The sequence below is a fragment of the Hemiscyllium ocellatum genome, chromosome 1 (genome assembly GCF_020745735.1).
Source record: "Hemiscyllium ocellatum isolate sHemOce1 chromosome 1, sHemOce1.pat.X.cur, whole genome shotgun sequence".
In the NCBI taxonomy this organism is placed as follows: domain Eukaryota; kingdom Metazoa; phylum Chordata; class Chondrichthyes; order Orectolobiformes; family Hemiscylliidae; genus Hemiscyllium; species Hemiscyllium ocellatum.
This window is the reverse complement of record NC_083401.1, coordinates 100,380,810-100,402,660: the sequence shown is the minus strand read 5'-3', so window position 1 is coordinate 100,402,660 and position 21,851 is coordinate 100,380,810. Positions and strand designations below refer to the sequence as shown.

Sequence of the window (21,851 nt, the reverse complement as noted above, 5' to 3'; positions counted from 1 at the left end):
GGAAGAAGTGCTGGATGTCTTGAAGTGATTAAAAGTGGATAAATCCCCAGGACCTGATCAGGTGTACCCGAGAACTCTGTGGGAAGCTAGAGAAGTGATTACTGGGCCTCTTGCTGAGATATTTGTATCATCGATAGTCACAGGTGAGACGCCGGAAGACTGGAGGTTGGCAAACGTGGTGCCACTGTTTAAGAAGGGCTGTAAAGACAAGCCAGGGAACTATAGACCAGTGAGCCTGACCTCGGTGGTGGGCAAACGTTTGGAGGGAATCTTAAGGGACAGGATGTACACGTATTTGGAAAGGCAAGGACTGATTCGGGATAGTCAATGTGGCTTTGTGCATGGGAAATCATGTCTCACAAACTTGATTGAGTTTTTTTTGAAGAAGTAACAAAGAGGATTGATGAGGGCAGAGCAGTAGATGTGATCTATATAGACTTCAGTAAGGCATTCGACAAGGTTCCCCATGGGAGACTGGTTAGCAAGGTTAGATCTCATGGAATACAGGGGGAACTAGCCATTTGGATACAGAACTGGCTTAAAGGTAGAAGACAGAGGGTGGTGGTGAAGGGTTGTTTTCCAGACTGGAGGCCTGTGACCAGTGGAGTGCCACAAGGATCGGTGCTGGGTTCTCTACTTTTTGTCATTTACATAAATGATTTGGATGAGAGCATAAGAGGTACAGTTAGTAAGTTTGCAGATGACATCAAAATTGGAGGTGTAGTGGACAGCGAAGAGGGTTACCTCAGATTACAACAAGATCTGGACCAGATGGGCCAATGGGCTGAGAAGTGGCAGATGGAGTTTAATTCAGATAAATGTGAAGTGTTGCATTTTGTGAAAGCAAATCTTAGCAGGACTTATACACTTAATGGTAAGGTTCTAGGGAGTGTTGCTGAACAAAGAGACCTTGGAGTGCAGATTCATAGCTCCTTGAAAGTGGAGTCGCAGGTAGATAGGATAGTGAAGAAGGTGTTGGTATGCTTTCCTTTATTGGTCAGAGAATTGAGTATAGGAGTTGGGAGGTCATGTTGCGGCTGTACAGGACATTGGTCAGGCCACTGTTGGAATATTGCATGCAATTCTGGTCTCCTTCCTATCGGAAAGATGTTGTGAAACATGAACGGGTTCAGAAAAGACTTAAAAGGATGTTGCCAAGGTTGGAGGATTTGAGTTACAGGGAGAGGCTGAACAGGTTGGGGCTGTTTTCCCTGGAGCGTCGGAGGCTGAGGGGTGACCTTATAGAAGTTTACAAAATTATGAGGGGAATGGATATGGTAAATAGGCAAAGTCTTTTCCCTGGGGTGGGGGGAGTCCAGAACTAGAGAGCGTAGGTTTAGGGTGAGAAGGGAAAGATATAAAAGAGACATAAGGGGCAACATTTTCACACAGAGGGTGGCTCGTGTATGGAATGAGCTGCCAGAGGAAGTGGTGGAGGCTGGTACAATTGAACATTTAAGAGGCATTTGGATGAATAGGAAGCGTTCAGAGGGATATAAGCCGGGTGCTGGCAGGTGGGACTAGATTGGGTTAGGATATCTGGTTGGCATGGACAGATTGGACTGAAGGGTCTGTTTCTATGTTGTACATCTCTATGAGTAAAAAATGAGGTCTGCAGATGCTGGAGATCACAGCTGCAAATGTGTTGCTGGTCAAAGCACAGCAGGTTAGGCAGCATCTCAGGAATAGAGAATTCGACGTTTCGAGCATAAGCCCTTCATCAGGAATCCTGATGAAGGGCTTATGCTCGAAACGTCGAATTCTCTATTCCTGAGATGCTGCCTAACCTGCTGTGCTTTGACCAGCAACACATTTGCAGCTGTACATCTCTATGACTCTATGACTCTAAATTTCTAAATGTTGTCCAACTGCTTGCTTTTACTGGAACTGATGACCATCAGTCACTTTTAATATGATAAACCAGCCATTGCTGTTGCTAATTCAAATTGTACAGAAGCACATTAAACCACATAACCATGGAGAGGCATCATAAACGTAGCCCTATGGCAACGTTTTGGCACTCCGGGCACCTTAAGGTAATCCGTGTCAACACAGGTTAGTATTATGCCATGGGGGAATTTGTGATACACAGTGGAAGTAGCATGGACCTTTGCGCCATTACCACCCATCATTCGAGATGCATCCATTCACTTTACGCCTGATCAGTTCTGTCTCAGCTGCATAGAGGAACAGCAGAGCAGCACGATTCACGCAGAATAAATCCACAGGGTCACTCCAATCAGGAGTACAGCATGCCATCAGGCAGTGACAGCAGCAAAATTCATCACATCTCTGGAAAGGCATTCCCTCCCCACCACCCAACCACAGTACCATCCCAAGTATTTACTGATGAGACACAAAAAAATGGTTAATTCATGAAAGTGCACAAATGTGCTACAGAGCAATGTAGACTATATGCCTCACAATCCTTTTTGTTCTATATTGGTATTGCTGGAATATCCCACAGAGCTCAGCATGTGGAAGAATGGGACAGTCAGCTTCTAAGTTTAGCAGTTTGGATCTCCAGTTTCTGGTGGAGGTGCTGCAGGAGAGATATCCTACAGTGTAACACTCCAGCAACCACAAAGCAAGCATGGACAGGAATCTTAGTAGTGCCTACCAACAGCATATGAAAGGTTACACTTGTGCTGGCAGCAATTTTACTCCCTGCTTTGTTCTAATAAGGTGAGCTGTTCACCACAAGCACACAGATGTCTGAGTGACAGTTCATATCTGCAGCTTTACGGTGCACGGTCTGGTACATACATCTGTCACAGCATGAAAACTTGTCTGTCCAATCTGCTCTTGCAAATGTGCGAGTGGTCAATGAGTCTACAACTCACAGAACGTGGAAAAGACTATCAAAGTAGTTGGGTGTCTATCTGACTCGCTCATTGATGACTGGTGGTGGATTGCCCACAATGGGTGATTAAAGTGGTGGTAAAGTCATTTCGATACACGGTCATAATGGTGGAAGTCATGCGGATAAACACAAGGAGGTAATGATGTAAGACACAGGGCAAGAATGGGGTTGCATCATAGGACAGTATGGGATAGCTAAAGGCAATGGCAGCATGTATTAGAATAATATGAAGGGCTCTACCTAAACACTTCCTTTTTTTCTCGAATACTGTGAGCAGTTTTTGGGCCCTGTATCTGAGGAAAGATGTGCTGGCCTCAGAAGGGGTCCAGAGGAAGCTCACAAGAATGATCCTGGAGATGAAGGGCTTGTCATATGAGGAGCAGTTGAGGACTCTGAGCCTGTACTCAGTGAAATTTAGTAGGATATGGGGGGATCTCATTGAAATTTACAATATACTGTGAAGCCTGGACAGAGTGGATGTGGAGAAGATGTTCCTGTTAGTAGGGAAGAGTAGTACCTGCGGGCACAACCTCAGAGTGGAGAGATGACCGTTTTGAACTGAGATGAGGATCCCTCAACTTTCTGAACCAAACACTGCAATTAGTAAAGATAGGCAACAACACTCCTCCATGACAACCATCAACACCGGAGCCCCACAAGGCTCTGTACTCAGCCCCCTACTACACTCCTTATAAACACACGACTGCTTGGCCAAATTCAGCTCTAACTCCACTTATAAATTTGCTGATGACACCACTGTATTGGGTTGGAACTCAAACAACAAGGTAGAAAGTACAGGAAAGAGACAGACAGCTTAGTGGGATGGTGTAAAGACCACAATTTCTTCCTCAATGTCAACAAACTGAAAGAGCTGGTCATTGACTTCAGGAAGTGGAGTTGAGGGCATGCCCCGTCTGTCTCAATGGGGCCGAGAGGGAGGTGGTCAAGAGCTTCAAGTTCCGAGGATTAAACATCACCAACGATCTATCCCAGTTCACCCACATTGACGCTATTGTCGAGAAAGCATACCAATGTACCTACTTGCCAATTTTTATCGATGCACCATAGAAAGTATTCTATCTGGATGCATCATAGGGTGGTATGGCAACTGCAAGAAATTGCAGAGTTGTAAGCACAGCCCAGTTCATCATGAACCAGCCATCCTTCCACTGACTCTGCCTACACATCCCACTGCCTTGTTAAGCAATCAACATAACAACAGATTTAAGCATAACTTCCTTACTGTTATCAGACTTGTGAATGGACCTCTTATATATTAGAGTTGATCTTTCTCTGTGCCTTCTCTGTAGCTGTAACATCATATTCTACAATCTGTTCTATTACCCTGATGTACTTATTTAAGGTATGATTTGTCTGGATAGCATGTGAAACAATAATTTTCACTGTATCTGGGTACATGTGACGATAATAAATCAATTCAGGAGGAATTTCTTCAACCTGAGGATGGTGAAATTGTGGAACTCATTGCCACAAAAGCCTCTGAGGTCAAGACATTGAGTATATTTAAGACAGAGACAGATACGTTCATAATTAGTAAGGAGATCAATGGTTACAGGAGAAGGCAGGAGAATAGGGTTGAGAAACATATTAGTCATGATCAAATGGAGCAGCAGACTCGATGGGCCAAATGGCCTAATTCCACTCCGATTTGTTACGGTATTATGGTCTAAACAATGGTTCTTTACTAAGACTACACTAGGTCAATTGATGCCTCCACTTTGACAGGTCTCAGATCATCTCTGGACTCACTCAGGCCTGACAAGGATCAGGCTACAGCATTGCTGTGTACAATCAGCAGCAGTGCTGACATCATTTTGATTTGACATGGGATCAAAGAAGAAACAGGCAAATAAGGAAACATCATTAAGGCCTTTGATTCCTATTTTACTTTGCAAAGAAACCCTTTAAAAGAAGGAGCAAAGTTCAATCGGCTCAGTTGTGTATTATTGATTCCCTCAGAAATAGAAAGAGCCTGATACCTAAATTCAGAGCCATGATAACATTGTACAGCCAGTGGCAGGTATGCAGAGGTAAGATTATAGTGCAAGCTGTTGCTGCACTATGTGACATATGTCAATCAGCATTTTTCAGGTTAGCTTCAGGCACCTTCTATATTAGTTTTCAGTCATATTGAGACGTGGCCTACATTGTCAGTATATTCTTACTGTAGGTTTGAGTTTAGTTTCAATAACTAAATGAAAACTAATTATTTTAACCTGACTCAGCAAATGAAGAATTAAGTTTTATTTAGCTCAATTGTGTCAATAAAATACAATGTTGTCAAAGTATGCCTGTATTTCTGTGTTTAGTGGAAGATGAAATTTAGCCTTGAGTTAAAATAAACAAATGCTGAAAGAGACTATTTCTATGGTTATATGGTTGCAACAGTGTCCTATATTGATTTAGCTTTGTAAATTAATTACTTTATATGCATAATAGTTGAAGTATAAAACTGGCATTTGCAAATATATTACGTTGAAATTCAAATTAGCTATGTCACACTGCAATCACTGATAGGGTTCAATTCATGATAACATGACACTTTCTCTGGGAGAACAAAACCTTAATTGTCCTGTGAAAGTGCCTTTGGTTAACTTACTAAATATTTCCTTTAACTAAACGACATTGACAGGCTGGGGAATTTTCAAGAATATTTGGATGAATCAGTTGAGACATCTCTGTACAATGTTGATCATTAGCACAAGACATTATATATCTTCAAAGTGGACAACAAATTACTCTGGTGGTGCCTCACTTTGGTAGCGATCTATAAAGTTAGTAAACTAAGCAGTAACAAAAAGGAATATTGACATTAGTAACTGATACAAGGGATACAATCAATCCGTCAGGAGATCATAGGAAGTAATATCTGTTTAAAGTCTGGTTGAAGATTTGTAGCTCGGGTGTCCGTTGTTGTGGTTCTGTTCGCCGAGCTGGAAGTTTTTGCTGCAAACGTTTCGTTCCCTGACTGGGAAAACACTACCATCATAGGACAAGCCAGACAGAGAACAGCCAGGGAATTCCTAGAGGCATGGCATTCATCCACAAACTCCATTAACAGACACATGGACCTGGACCCCATATACAAACCACTACAGCTGAAACTGACACCCGAAAGTGGCAAGAACAAACCACTATAAATACCGGAAGAAACATCAAAGCAGCACTTCACAGGAGGCTCCAATAGCACTGATGATGTTCCCTAGCCAGGGAACGAAACGTTTGCAGCAAAAACTTCCAGCTCGGCGAACAGAACCACAACAGTAATATCTGTAAGATAAGCATCACTCTCAAGAATATAAACAATGGAACATCGAAGGGACCCAGGGGTGACGATTCATAGTTCCTTGAATATGATGTCGCAGGTAGACAGGGGCTTTGGCATACTTGCCTTCATTGATTATAACATTAAGTACAGGAGTTGGGATGTTACATTACAACTGTACAAGAGAATGGTGAAGCCACTTTTGGAATACTGCACTGAATTCTGACCACCCTGCCATAGGAAGGATGTTGATAAACTAGAAAGGGTACAGAAAAGAGTTACAAGCTGTTACCATGACTAGGGGGCTTGAGTTAGAAGGAGAGGCTTGACAAGCTGGGACATTTTCCCCTGGATTGTCAGAGGCTGAGCTATGACATTATAGAGGTTTATAAAATCATAAGGGGCTCAGTTCAGGTGAATCGCCAAAATCTTTTCCCAAGGGTACGGGAGTGCAAAACTACAGGGTATAGGTTGAAGGCGAGAGGGGAAAGATTTAAAATGGACCTGAGAGGCAACTTCTCCACACAGAGGGTGGGGCATGTATGGAATGAACTGCCAGAGTAAATGATAGAGGCACAATATTCAAAAGACATTTGGATAGGTAAATGAATTGGAAAGGTTGAGAGGGATATGGGCCAAATGCAGTTCGATTTAGGATATCTGATTGGCATGGATAAGCTGCACTGAAGGATCTGTTTCCATGCTGTATAACACCATCAGTCAATAGAACAGAATGAGAGACATGTGCCCAGACAGCTAAAAGTCATAAGCTGGTGTCCTGAAGTGAGTTGATTGAAAATCACTGCTTTATTAAGAATTACTCCTTTCCACTTTATTGTACCTATTTTTAAAAATTCCGTGAAACATGTGAAATCATACTTTTACCTGCATTGGTTGAGTAATTAATCAGTAAAACAAATATTTATGTTGGTTCAGCCAAACAAATTCAGTCTATTCTTTCAATTACACGAAGTATTACCATTAAACTGAATCTAAAACGCGAGATTACGTCTGACTGCACTCTTCGTGCTCCTACCTGGTACACACTGTTCTGCCTCCACCACCTGGATTGGTTTTTATGGTGCCAATGTGTGAAGACACCATTCCCATGTTGTCTCTTGTTAGGATCAATGTATAATGCTTCCTTTTCTGACACACTTTCCTTCCTGACAGCTGAGCTCCCAAATCAACACCAGCAAAAGAAACTGATTATCCAAATCCAGCAGAGCCACCCTCCTTCCTGCTTGGGTTAAAGGCAAGCATCTCAATGTTTGTTTTGGATATTTCTGTGGCAGCGATTGTACCTTGACCTCCACATCACTGTCTCCCAACACCGCTACCCCCAACCGTAATCTGCTACTAAATATGATTTCTCTGAAGGCTATTATGCTGGTGCAGCAAACTCATAGAATCTTTACCATGTGGTAATGGCCCTTTGGCCCTTTAAGAATCCACACCAGCCCTTTGAAGAACATCCCACCTAGACCCACCCCCATTCCTTTAACCCTGCATTTCCCACGGCTAACCCACCTAGCCTGCACACTACATGGTGATGTGGCATGGCCATTCCACCTAACCAGTACATCTTTGGATTGTGGGAAGAAACCAGAACATTCGGAGGAAACCCATGCAGACACGGGGAGAACGTGCAATCTTCACACTTACAGTCACCGGAGACTGGAATCGAACTCAGGGCACTGGAACTATGAGGCACAATGCTAACCACTCAGCCATTATGCTGCCCTTAAAGGAAGCCTCATGGAATATTAGCCTTTATTGTAAGAGGAGGTGAGTACAGGAATCATGATCGATTGCTTCAATTTTATAGGAGCTTAGTGAAACCACAGCTAGAGTACTGGGTGCAGTTTTGGTCATCTTATCTGAGATGGGGAAAAGGCAGGGAAGGGGAGTGAGGGTGAATTGCTGCTTCACATGATCATCTTGGATGGGTTGAATGGCCTTCTTCTGTGCTGGAACCAGCCTGTCATTCTATTCTTTTCAAAATACTAAATGCAATAGATTTAGCCTCCAACAACCAAGAATTGATTAAATCATCTCAACAATAAATTATGAAAAAGATTTGTTCACATTACTCAAAGAAAGCAAAACAAAATTAGTTTCTAGAGACTGAAAATAAAATTGTTAAAATGTTTATGTCAGATAATGGAGAGAGAGTTTTACTCAAACGATTCTAAAATAATCTTTATCAGTTTTTAACACTATGATGTAGTTAGCAAATTATTGGTTTAGGTAGATAACTTTGTCATAAGCAATAGGCCAGCATGAAGTGAGCCAACATGTTCAGACAATAAAGCTGCATTTGACTAATGGTGCTTTGAAGGATCATTGCATATAACAAGGCTACAATGCACCATCTAATTCTTTTAGGCCATTATGTAGTGAAGTTAATAGCCTATCGATTACTTGACGCACCTACCAAGTAATTTGCTGTTGTTACAGCATTATTTGTATCACAAATTATTTTGTACTAGAAATAAAGGTGCACATGATGCCACACTTACAGCTTGAGAATTCCAGAGGACAGGAATGATGATCCATAGGAAAGTCATGAAGCTGAAGATAGCATTCAGCATTGATGGTTAATCTAATGTGGCAAACAAAAAGGGAAAAATAAAATCATCAACTTTGTCCAATGAAAACTAATGTTTAACATTAATGTACATTTATTAGTGTTAATTGTAATATGCATATTAAGGAACATTGGTACCTGTTGTACAGAACTTGTGTAGTGCTTAAGAAGGAGACATATCATTGAAGCTTTTCATCTCACATTCATTAGGACAGATGTAAGAATGGGAAATATCAAGGGGAACTATAACTTTTACTGCAGCAGAAATATGATGTTGACTGGTTGGCAACGTGGATCTGATTGGTCAAGGTGTTGCCATGGGGAACACAGAAGGGAATAGCTGCAAAGTTTGGATATAGGCTCTGTATTTTTGCAGAGGATAGGGCCCTGTATATGTAACATCTAGAAGCGCCCCCGCACCCCCCAACCCCCGGAGTGTTAACTGGTAATCTGTACTTGGTTGTTAGTGTAATTAGCACACTTGCGATCATTCAATAACATACAGAATCATATCTAATGTTATAGATTATATTCTGAACTTTGCCTGCTGGAGCTTGCAATTTGGTTGGAACTCAGTCAGATATGAACAGCCAAAGAGATATGATGTATCATTGAATCCACCAGTCGTTGGGACATATGATCCACGTACCTGGCATTGCACTGACACTGATATTTGTACACCCCATCGCTCATTTGTGTGATGGGCAGAATCTCCTTGAGATATACAGAGCACTTTTAAGGACCAGCAGAGCTGGCATTATGTTATTGATGAGTTTGTGCAATGTACGTTGTGCAATGATTTGACTGAGGTAGATATTATCCTGCAGAAAAGCTTTAATTTGCCCTTTGCAGCATCAAGCTTGCATGGACAACAAATGGCTCAGGACCCTTTTTGGGATAAGGCTAATCGTACAACAGTTAAAGCTGTGGGAATGCCAGTTAGTATATTGACCAGCAAAGTTCAACCTGTGATAGTTAGTACTGAAAATTCCAGTTTAAAATTACCTGTTGGATTGCCAATGCGGCTCACCTACACTTGCTAGAATCCACATATACCCATATGCAAGACATTTAGAAACAGGAAGAATATAGCTAGGCATTGCAACTTCTACAACAAAAAAAAAATGAATAGGCACAATAGTTCCCTTATGTATTCCACCATGGCAGCACCATAACCATCACAGACAGCTTTTCTAAATTTAAACAAAGGTTTATGGTCAACTATTCCCTGGTGCTTTCTCCATGGCAATGCCTCAACCAATTAGAGTCCACTTATTAGCCAACCTGTACCTTTTTAACTTTGCAGTGTAAATTTGTTATTCCCTTTAGAATGTGGCCTTCCTGATTCTGTCTTAATGAAAGTGCTAATAGGCTGAATTGACAGAGGGGGTATTGTTGTGGTGATGTTTGTTTCAGAGTCGTTCCAACTAAAGAATGGACAATATAGTTAACAGAACTTTGGAAACAGTAACTATTGTATTAGAACAACTATCTTAAAACCACAAAGACTAGGACCCCATGAATGTATTAAGTATATATAATTCATATAGGATGGGAAGGTATTATAGATGAATACCAGTAGATTTACCCAAAAAGAGCTGATCACTTAATGTCAGATACATTAAAATCCACTTAATGTAGACTGGATGAAGTAGTAAAGCAGCATTTGATGTGTCTGAAGCATGTCCCCTTTCAGTCAGTTTCCATTGCAGTGAGACAGTGACATAGAAATAGTGACACATGACTACTAAACCAGAAGCCCAGGCTTGAACTGAGATCACGTGTTCAACTTCTGCTTGGTAGTTGGTTGAATTTAAAAAACTATTCTGATAATAACTCCAAAATTATTACACAAAATGCACCTGGTACACTGGTGTCCTTTGAGGAATTAAATCTACTGTCCTTACTCGGGTTTGGCCTACATGTGACTCCAGACCCACAGCAATGTTGGTGACTTATGACTGCTGGAAAGGGCCTAGCATGTCTCTCAGTTGTATAAAACCAATCCAAAGTCTTAAAGCAATGAAACTGAACAAACCACCCAGTATTGACATAAACAATGGAAACAAGACATCAAACTTAGCTTGGTCAATACTGCAAACTCCTTCTTGAATGTTTGTGTCAACATTTTGAGAGCTGTCTCAATATTAATCAAACGTCTCTCCCCCATAGTCATATGTACCTGATTATATCTCTGAGACAAGATCCCAGGGACAACAATCCTGGTGTGCGTATACTGTCCCGCTGGCAGGTCAGTTCCAGCAGTGTCTGTGGCAAAGTGGTTATGTAGTCAAAGGTGAGCTTCCTGACAGTTGTCAACATTAACTCCAGAGTTAGCAGAATTAGATGAGGAAGCCTAATGGCAACAGGTTGAACATATGGAAGGAATAATCTGTTGTGGATTATCAAATGTCAGCCCCCTCCTCAAAGCACCCCTTTCCCGGCCAATTCCACCCTCCCCCAAACACCACCCTCCTACCCACACATCACAGTTAATGTATTAGTATTCTTCCATGCTCAACACCAATTGGAACAAACACTGAGCGGCAAATGCATATAATGTATTCTGGGTGAGGAACTTCACCATCACTGAAAGTGACTTGATATAGTACCACTACTAACAGAGACAAAAGGACAAGACTGCTAGACTGGGTCTGTAGCTGGTGTTTGAGAAGACCTACAACTGGGGAAAAAAAACATCCTTGACTTTGTTCTCTTCCATTTGCCTGTCGCAGATGCATCTGCCATGACAGTATTAGGAGGAATGGGCATCACAGTCTTTGTGGATTCAAAGTCCCATTTTCACATTGAGGATACCTTTAACCACGTTGTGTGACACTGCCACCTTGCTAAATGGGATAGATTATGAACAGATCTAGTAAGTCAAACCTGGACACTCATGAGTCACTGTGGGCCATCAGCAGGCACAGAATTATATTCAACAACAATCTATAACCTCATTTCTTCTAATAGCCCCTACTTCACCATGACCAGCAAGCCAGGAAATCAATGAGTCAATGAAGTTTACACTTTAATTTCTGCAATTCAACAGATCTCTCAACTTTTGGGTTAATAAGCGTAATAAGCGATGGGAACTGATACATAGTCAGTCTGCTTTGAGAAGATTACCTGCCTTCAAGGGAACTGATGGAAATCCATAGTCATAGAATCCCTACAATATGGGCCAGTCTGGAAGCAGGCCAGTTAACCCAACAAGTCCACACTGACCCTCTGAAGACATCCACCCAGCTCCATTCTGATACCCCATTACTTTTACATTTATCCCTGACTAGTACATCTAACTTAAACACCCCTGAACATTATGGGCAATTTAGCATGGTCAATTCACCTCACCTGCACATCTTTGGACTGTGGGAGGAAACCAGAGCACCCAGAGGAAACCCACATAGACATAGGGAGAATGCCTGAGGCTGGAATCAAACCTGGGTTCCTGGTGCTGAGGCTGCAATGTGAAACACTGAGCCACCATGCTGCCTGAAATCCACAGTCCTTGCAGTTGCACAGGTTGTGGTGAATTCTTGAACCAAATTAGCTGCACTTCCCGTTTGACACTAATCAGTGTCTGAAGCAATATACAGAATTCGTTAGTACATGTAAAGGTGCCATAGCCCTACTGAATCAGAGGGGTCCTCACTGATTACAGAGATGACAATTAATGGTTTAATCTGAGGGTCAGCATACCTTGTGAGCAGATTAAATAAACAGTCTTTCATAGGAACATCAACCAGTATAGGAATTGAGGCCACAAGTTAGCACTACTCTGTAGCACACGCCAGCTGCCACCCAACTAAGTTAACTTTCTGTCTCAAATCCAGATTGGCCATCATAGTCTTAACAAATGGCACTTGTTTTACATAATAAAGTATCGTTTGTTGCATGATAGCAATAGTACAACTAATATTTAACTGGCTGGCATCATTTTAACTATCAGGAGCCAGGTTCGTCACATCTGTCTCAATCAGAACCTCGCCAAAATCTGTTTCTCTATCCAAAGACTATGTGACATCATCAGAATGGACAGAGCTCAATAAATCCTCAACATTAATTCACCCAGGATCATTACTCTGCACAAATTTCACCGACTTTACCAAAGCTTTTCTCTCACCTAAAGTTAATTATATATTCACAAATATAAAATTACTTGCAAAGTACCATGACCGCATCTCCCGCCAGGACACTGATTTCACAAATTCAGATGGTCTGGGGGCTTCAAACCTTCCATATCAAATCCTCTTCAGAAAGAGGATCTCATTCCACAACCACCTGATGAAGGAGCAGCGCTCCAAAAGCTAATGCTTCCGGATAAACCTATTGGACTATAACCTGGTGCCGTGAGATTTTTAACTTTGTAACTTTTTAACCAGCTCCTCCACCTCATACAGAAACACTGGCAGCACCTTTTGAGTTGAGGACTGGTGTTCATAAATCTGATCTTGACCGTGGATTGTCTGTGAACTGTTACCACAAAGAACGTTCCTCATTGGGGTCTTCCCACTCAAGCATTAGTGAACGCTTACTGTACAATGAGGCAAGGTTCCTGTAGTCCCTGCATACACCTCCCTTGGCTGTACATATAATACACAATTACTACTGGTGCACTGTGTTATGCCTCACTGGAGTGGCACATTGGAATTCAAGTCTTGCTCTTCCTTAGTCATCAGAAAAGTTCAAGATGTTTCGAATAACTCAAAATTCCCGAATTCATCTGTCTCTTAGAGCCAGGTTGACAGAAGGCAGAGACCAGGTTTCTGTACTTAGCAAATATCTTAAAAATAAATAGATTTTAGCTGCAAGGAAGCAATTATGAATCATTGACCATACATACACACATGTGATAGCATCTTCCTTTCAAAGGTCTGAAAGCTTCTGACCATCTTGTTCAGATAGCTGGGAGCAGCAAGGCGGCCTTGGTCATTGACAACTAGTTTACGCTCCATAGGTCAATCAACTACTGATTACTAGCACTAACTCCAGTGTCTAGCTCATCTCTACTAACCTCCTCACTGCCTGGTCAAACAGCTGTGTAAACAATGAGTGTCAAGTAACTTATCTTGTAAAACTGCGTAATCCTTTCTACAATCATTAATTTTTTAAAAATAAAAGCTCTTTTGTGACCTCAATCAATGATCAAATCTACCGGAAATTAAAAAGATAAGGTCTTTACAGCTGACTCATGGACAACAGTACCATTCACATCGAGGTCACTTGCACTAGTAGGTGAGAGGAGATGAGTGGGAGGGGGGAGAGTGAGGAGCTGAGTGGGAGTGGAGAGCGCGAGGAGCTGAGTGAGAGTGGGGAGAGTGAGAGGCGCTGAGTGGGAGTGGGGAGAGTGAGAGGAGCTGAGTGGGAGTGGGGAGAGTGAGAAGAGCTGAGTGGGAGTAGGGAGAGTGAGAGGAGCTGAGTGGGATGTGGAGAGTGAGGAGCTGAGTGGGAGCGGGGAGAATGAGGAGCTGAGTGGGAGTGGGGAGAGTGAGGAGCTCAGTGGGAGTGAGTGGGAGTGAGGAGCTGAGTGGGGGGGGGGAGAGCGAGAGGAGAGCTGAGTGGAAGCGGGGAGAGTGAGGAGCTGAATGGGAGTGGGGAGTGCGAGGAGCTGAGTGAGAGTGAGGACAGCAAGGAGCTGAGTGGGATGTGGAGAGAGTGAAGTGCTGAGTGGGAGGGGGAAGAGTGAAGAGCTGAGTGGGAGTAGGAAGAGTGAGAGAAACTGAATGGGAGTGGGGAGAGTGCGAGGAGCTGTGGGAGTGGGGAGAGTGAGAGGAGATGAGTGGGAGTGGGGAGAGTGAGGAGCTGAGTGGGATTGGGGAGAGTGAGGAGCTGAGTGGGATTGGGGAGAGTGAGGAGCTGAGTGGGAGCGGGGACAGTGAGGAGCTGAGTGGGAGCGGGGAGAGTGAGGAGCTGAGTGGGAGCGGGGAGAGTGAGGAGCTGAGTGGGAGTGGGGAGAGTGAGAGGAGCTGAGTGGGATGTGGAGAGTGAGGAGCTGAGTGGGAGTGGGGAGAGTGAGCAGCTGACTGGGAGGGGGAGAGCGAGGAGCTGAATGGGAGCGGGGAGAATGAGGAGCTGAGTGGGAGTGGGAAGAGTGAGGAGCTGAGTGGGATGTGGAGCGAGTGAGGAGCCGAGTGGGAGGGGGAGAGTGAGGAGCTGAGTGGGAGTAGGGAGAGTGAGAGGAGCTGAGTGGGAGGGGGAGAGCGAGGAGCTGAGTGGGAGGAGGGAGAGTGAGGGGCTGAGTGGGAGTGGGGAGAGTGAGAGGAGCTGAGTGGGAGGGGGAGAGATGGGAGCTGAGTGGGAGGGGAGAGTGAGGAGCTGAGTGGGAGCGGGGAGAGTGAGGAGCTGACTGGGAGGGGGAGAGTGAGAGGAGCTGAGTGGGATGTGGAGAGCGAGGAGCTGAATGGGAGCGGGGAGAATGAGGAGCTGAGTGGGAGTGGGAAAAGTGAGGAGCTGAGTGGGAGTGGGGAGAGTGACGAGCTCAGTAGGAGTGAGAGGGAGTGAGGAGCTGAGTGGGGGGGGGGGGGGGGAGAGCGAGAGGAGAGCTGAGTGGGAGCAGGGAGTGTGAGGAGCTGAGTGGGAGTGGGGAGAGTGAGAGGAGCTGAGTGGGAGGGGGAGAGATGGGAGCTGAGTGGGAGGGGAAGAGCGAGGAGCTGAGTGGGAGCAGGGAGTGTGAGGAGCTGAGTGGGAGTGGGGAGAGCGAGAGGAGCTGAGTGGGAGTGAGGAGAGTGAGAGGAGCTGAGTGGGATGTGGAGCGAGTGAGGAGCTGAGTGGGAATGGGGAGAGTGAGGAGCTGAGTGGGAGTAGGGAGAGTGAGAGGAGCTGAGTGGGAGGGGGAGAGCGAGGGGCTCAGTGGGAGCGGGGAGAGTGAGGGGCGGAGTGGGAGTGGGGAGAGTGAGAGGAGCTGAGTGGGAGGGGGAGAGTGAGGAGCTGAGTAGGAGGGGAGAGTGAGGAGCTGAGGGGAAGTGGGAAGAGTGAGGAACTGAGTGGGAGGGGAGAGTGAGGAGCTGAGTGGGAGTGGGAAGAGTGAGGAGCTGAGTGGGAGTGGGAAGAGTAAGGAGCTGAGTGGGAGTGAGGAGAGTGAGAGGAGCTGAGTGGGATGTGGAGAGAGTGAGGAGCTGAGTGGCAGTAGGGAGAGTGAGGAGCTGAGTGGGAGCGGGGAGAATAAGGGGCTGAGTGGGAGCGGGGAGAGCGAGGAGCTGAGTGTGAGGGGGCGAGCGAGGAGCTGAGTGGGGGGGAAAGCAAGGAGCTGAGTGGGAGCGGGGAGTGTGAGGAGATGAGTGGGTGTGAGGAGATGAGTGGGAGTGGGGAGAGCGAGGAGCTGAGTGGGAATGGGGAGAGTGAGAGGAGCTGAGTGGGAGTGGGAAGAGTGAGAGGAGCTGATTGGGAGTGGGGAGAGTGAGGGGAGCTGATTGGGGGTGTGAGGAGCTAAGTGGGAGCGGGGAGAGTGAGGAGCTGAGTGGGAGTGAGGAGAGCGAGGAGCTGAGTGGGAATGGGGAGAGTGAGAGGAGCTGCGTGGGAGCAGGGAGAGTGAGGAGTTGAGTGGGAGTGGGGAGAGTGAGGAGCTGAGTGGGAGGGGGGAGAGTGAGGAGCTGAGTGGGAGGGGGGAGCGAGTAGCTGAGTGGGATGTGGAGAGTGAGGAGCTGAGTGGGAGGGGAGAGTGAGAGGAGCTGAGTGGGAGCGGTCGAAGTTCGATGCAGGTAGGTGAGTGAGCTAATATATTTGGGCAGCAGCTGAACCCGAGCCACGACACTTGTAGTGTCTCCCACTGCCCTCCTCCTCTCCCCAAAAGAAAGGCTCTGTGGTGTGTTGATTAGGCAAGGTTTTTCTATTTTTGTTTATCGTGTAATTGGTAAAACCTTCTCTTTCCTTTTTCATTTATCTAAATTAAGACTATGTTAATCTTAAGATTAAAACGGGCAGGAGATCTCTGACCCATGTATGCTCCTCTTGCTCAACATGAGAGCTCAGTGTCATGGCTGATGTCCCTGTCTCCTTCATTTGCTGGAAGTGTGTCCAGCTCCAGCTCTTGTTAGACCGTATGACGGCTCCAAAGCTGCGGATGGACTCACTTGGGAGCATTTGTGATGCTGAGGAAGTCATAGATGGCATGTTTAGCAAATTGGTCACACCACAGATTAGGATTGCTGAGGGAGAAAGGGAATGGGTGACCAGAAGCCAGAGAAAGAGCAGGAAGGCAGTTCAAATGTCCACCGTGGTCACGTCCCTCCAAAACAGGTATACTATTTTGGATACTGTTGAGGAAGATGGCTAATCTGGTTCATGGCACCGTCTTGGGCTCTGCTGTTCAGAAGGGTGGGAAAAAGAGTGCAAGTGCTATACCCATAGGGGAATCAATTGTAAGGGGAGTAGGTAGGCAGTTCTTGGTTGAAAACGAGACTCTCGAATGGTATGTTGCCTCCCAGTTGCATGGGACAGGGACGTCTCAGACCGGCTGCAGAACATTCTGAAGGGGGAAGGTGAACAGTCAACTCGTGGTGCATGTAGGCACTGATGATATGGGTGATAAATGGGATGAGGTCCTAAAAGCAGAATTCAGGGAGTTAGGAGCCAAGTTAAAAAATAGGACCTCCGGAGGTAGTAATCTCAGGATTGCTACCAGTGCCACATGTGAGTCAGTAGAAATGAAAGAATAGGCATGATGCTTGCGTGGCTTGCAGAAGGGAGGGGTTCAAATTTTTGGGGCATTGGGACCGGTCCTGTGGGAGGTGGGACTATTACAAATTGAACGGGTCTGCACCTGGGCCAGTGTCCTTGGGGATACTTTTGCTAACGCTGTTGGAGAGGGTTTAAACTAATGTAGCGGGAGATGGGAACCAAATGAGGAAGATAGTGGACAGTAAGGAGGTAGTAACTAAAGCCTGTAAATAACTAGATACTGAAGTCAGCACGTCGAAGGGTAAGAGTAGCCAGGGAGCAGATCATGAACGCAAACAGACAGATGGTCTGAGGTGCATTTGTTCTAATGCAAGAAGTGTAGTAGGTAAGGCAGATGAACTTAGGGCTTGGATTAGTACCTGGGAGTATAATTTTATTGCTATTACTGAGACTTGGTTGAAGGAAGGGCATGATTGGCAACTAAATATCCCAGGATATAGATGCTTCAGCTGGGATGGAGAGGGAGGTAGAAAGGGTGGAGGAGTTGCATTACTGGTCAGAGAGGATATCACAGCTGTGCTGAAGGAGAGCACTATGGAGCACATGAGCAGTGAGGCAATATGAGCAGAGCTCAGATATAGGAAGGGTGCCATAATAATTTTGGGTCTTTACTACAGGCCTCCTAACAGTGACTGTAAGATAGAGGTACACATATGTAAACAGATGGTGTTGGGGAATGAGTCCAGCCAGTTGGTTGAAGTTTCAGTAGGGGATTACTTTGAGAAGAGTGATCACAATTCCCTAAGTTTTAGAATGTAAATTGGGGAATGTAAATTGGAAGCAGCTGTTTGAAGGTAAATCCACGTGATCTGTGGGAGGCTTTTAGAAAGAGGTTGATTAGATTGCAGGACAGACATGTCCCTGTGAAAATGGGGGATAGGAATGGCAAGTTTAGGGAACCATGGATAACAGGTGAAATTGTGAGACCGGCTAAGTGGAAACAGGAAGCATACATAAGGTCTAGGTGACTGAAGACAAACAAAGCTTTGGTACAATGTCGGAGAAATATCCCTAATCTGAACGAGGAATTAAGAGCACTGAAAGGGGTCATGAAATTCATTTAGCGAGCAGAGCTAAGGAAAATTCCAAACCCTTTTATTCATATATAAGGAGCATGAGGGTAACCAGAGAAAGGGTTGGCTCACTCAAAGACAAAAGGAGGAAAGTTATGCATAGAGTCAAAGAAAATGGGTGAGATTCTTAACGAGTACTTTGCAACATTCTTCACCCAGGAAAGGGACATGACAGATGTTGAGCTTAGGAGTTCATGCTTGATTACTCTCGATCAAGTTGGCATAAGGAGGTAGGAAGTGTTGGATATTCTAAAAGGTATTAAGGTGGACAAGTCCCCAGGTCCGGATGGGATCTATCCCAGGCTACTGAGGGATGTGAGAGAGGAAATAGCTGGAGCCCTAACAGATATCTTTACAGTATTCTTGAACACGGTAAGGTCCCGGAAGACTGGAGAATTGCTAGTGTCGTCCTCTTGTTTAAGAAGGATAGCAGGGATAATCCAGGTAATTATAGACCGGACAGCAAGACATCAGCGGTAGAGAAGATGCTGGAAAAGATACTGAGGGATAGGATCTATTCTCATTTGGAAACAAAAATGGGCTCATCAGTGAGAGGTAACACAGTTTTATGCAGGGAAGGTCATGTCTTACCAACTTATTAGAATTCTTTGAGGAAGTGACAAAGTTGATTGATGAGGTAAGGGCTGTAGATGACACTTACATGGACTTCACTAAGACGTTTGATAAGGTTTCCCATTGTAGGCTGATGGAGAAGGTAAAGTCGCATGGGGTCCAGGGTATATTAGCTAAATGGATAAAAAACTGGCTGGGCAACGGGAGAAAGAGAGCAGTAGTGAAAGGGAATTTTTCAAAATGGAGAACTGTGATCAGTGGTGTTCCACAGGGATCTGTGCTGGGACTACTGTAGTTTGTGACATATATAAATGATCTGGAGGATGGTATAGGTGGTCTGATTAGCAAGTTTGCAGATGTCACTTAGACTGGTGGAGTAGCAGATAGTGAAGGGGACTGTCAGACAATACAGCAGAATTGGAGAGGTGGGCGGAAAAATGGCAGATGGAGTTCAATCCAGGCAAATGCGAGGTGATGCATTTTGGAAGATCCAATGCAAGCGCAAACTATGCAGTAAATGGAAAAGTCCTCGGGAAAATTGATGTACAAAGAGATCTGGGTGTTTAGGTCCATGGAACCCTGAAGGTGGCAATGCAGGTCAACAGAGTGGTTCAGAAGGCATGCTTTCCTTCATCAGATAGGGTACTGAGTACAAGAGTTGGCAGGCCATGTTACAGTTGTATAAGACTGGTTCAGCCACATTTGGAATACTGCGTGCTGTTCTGGTCACCACATTACCAAAAGGATGTGAATGCTTTGGAGAGTACAGAGGAGGTTTACCAGGATGTTGCTTGGTATGGAGGGTGCTAGCTATGAACAGAAGCTGAGTAGATTAGGGTTACTTTCATTAGAAAGATGGAGGTTGAGGGGGAACCTGATTGAGGTCTACAAAATCATGAGAGGTGTAGACAGGTAGATGGCAAGAAGCTTTTACCCAGAGCGGAAGACTCAATTACAAGCAGTCACAACTTCAAAGTGAGAAGGGAAAAGTTTAAGGAAGATATGCATGGGGAGTTCTTTATGCAGAGTGCCTAGAATGTGTTGCCAGCGGAAGTGGTAGAGGCGGGCATATTAGCGACATTTAAGATGTATCTCGACAGATATATAAATGGGCAGATATATATATAATGAGTTTATATATATATATATATAAAAGAGTTAATAAATATATAAGGGAGCAAAGGGATGTAGAGCCTTAGAAAATAGGCGACAAGTGGAGACTTGGAGGGCTGAAGGGCCTGTTCCTGTGCTGTAATTTTCTTTGTTCTTTGTCCCACATCCATGTGTAAGTCATCATGCACAATGATATCTATTGTTAAGACTGTCCTTTTTTCTCAACAAACATTCTTATATCCCCTAAGACTCAACTGCGGAGTTAATCGCTTCCTTCTCGGGAGTAACGTTTTCAACTTTCACCCCATCAGCAATTCTGAAAGCAATAAACAACATTGGAAATGGGATGGACTGCTCTTGACCCCATGCTCAGCTTTCCCCTTCAACTGTGATTATCTTTTCAAACTGGTTATACATACAAATGTTGAACTAAACTCAAGCTGACCATTCATTACTGAGCACCCATTAGGAAACTGTAGGGCATTGTCAGACATGACTACAAGTGGGGTGCCAAGTATAGTGAACATTTCAAACAACACCCTGATAACTACTTTGATGTTAGCACTTTCAAACCTGCTTTACCTGTATCCACCATGAAAAATAGCTACAATAAAGATAAGAACAGCCATTGAACATCAATTGGTCAATATTCACTCTTTCCGATGGCCTGGTGGAGATAACTTGCTCTATTTGCTCAAGTCTATGAATGGTGCAAGTTTCACAGTCAGCTATGAAAGCCTCAAACGCATTGAAATCCGAGGGCTCTGCACAGATAACCAAGCCCAGCTCTACATTTGGCCACTTGGAGTATCTGGTCTGGCATGTTATTCTACAGAGAATCTCAAACAACTAGCCTAGCATTAAACAGCAGGTCATCTATAATTGAGAAATGCTGTCCAAGCCCAAAATAGGTCCACTTGGCCACCCCATCAGTTCTTTGATCTGGTCACCCTTGCATTCAATACCAACATTCTTGGTCTTTCTTTTGTTCTGGTCAGATTTTGACTCTGTTTTGGGTTGCTGACCACTGGATCGCTGGAGCCCGAATATATAATTCAATGCCACTAATTAGTTGTAAAGACTGTCAACAGTCGCTCTGGAAAGTACATCAGCCATCTTTTGTAGATTCTCCTACACTTATTTGATCTCATAAGTCAGAGTTGAAACCTCTATCCATTGAGATGGCTCTTGCCAACTTTTTTAAAATCATCTAATAAGGAAATGAACAGCTTACCACCCATTTCTATGACTGATGGGGAGGTGATGGGTTAGAAGTATTAACCCAGAGACCCTGGTCCTGGATAAAATTCCATGGCAGGTGCTGGAATTTGAATTCAATAAATATTTGAAATTAGAATAACCACAAAACTATTGTCAATTGTGAGGAAAAATCCAAGTGGTTCATTCTTGTCCTTTAGGGAAGGAAATTGCTGCCTTTACTTAACTACCCTCTGGGCAATTAGAGATTGCTATTAAATGCTGGCCTTACCAATAACACCCACATCCCCTGAATGAATAAAAGAAAATATTGTCTCTGTCTTCTTAAAACAGTACTGTTCTTCAAGAGTTAAAGTCGTTTCAGGTGTGATTGAAATCAAATCCACACCAATGCTCATGTTGTATTTGCAGCTTCTGTTTACCAACCACAAGTGTCTTGTGGCTGGGATAATTCAC

General features: G+C 44.4%; 1 protein-coding gene across 1 annotated transcript in view; it reads right to left on the bottom strand.

The window, feature by feature from the left end:
- LOC132815642 (gamma-aminobutyric acid receptor subunit gamma-1-like) overlaps positions 1 to 21,851 on the bottom strand; it is a 94,609-nt gene that overhangs the window by 28,865 nt on the left and 43,893 nt on the right. Inside the window, exon 6 of the mRNA XM_060824659.1 lies at positions 8,672 to 8,754. Coding sequence (XP_060680642.1) covers positions 8,672 to 8,754 — 83 coding nt within the window. The remainder of the gene's footprint in view (positions 1 to 8,671; positions 8,755 to 21,851) is intronic.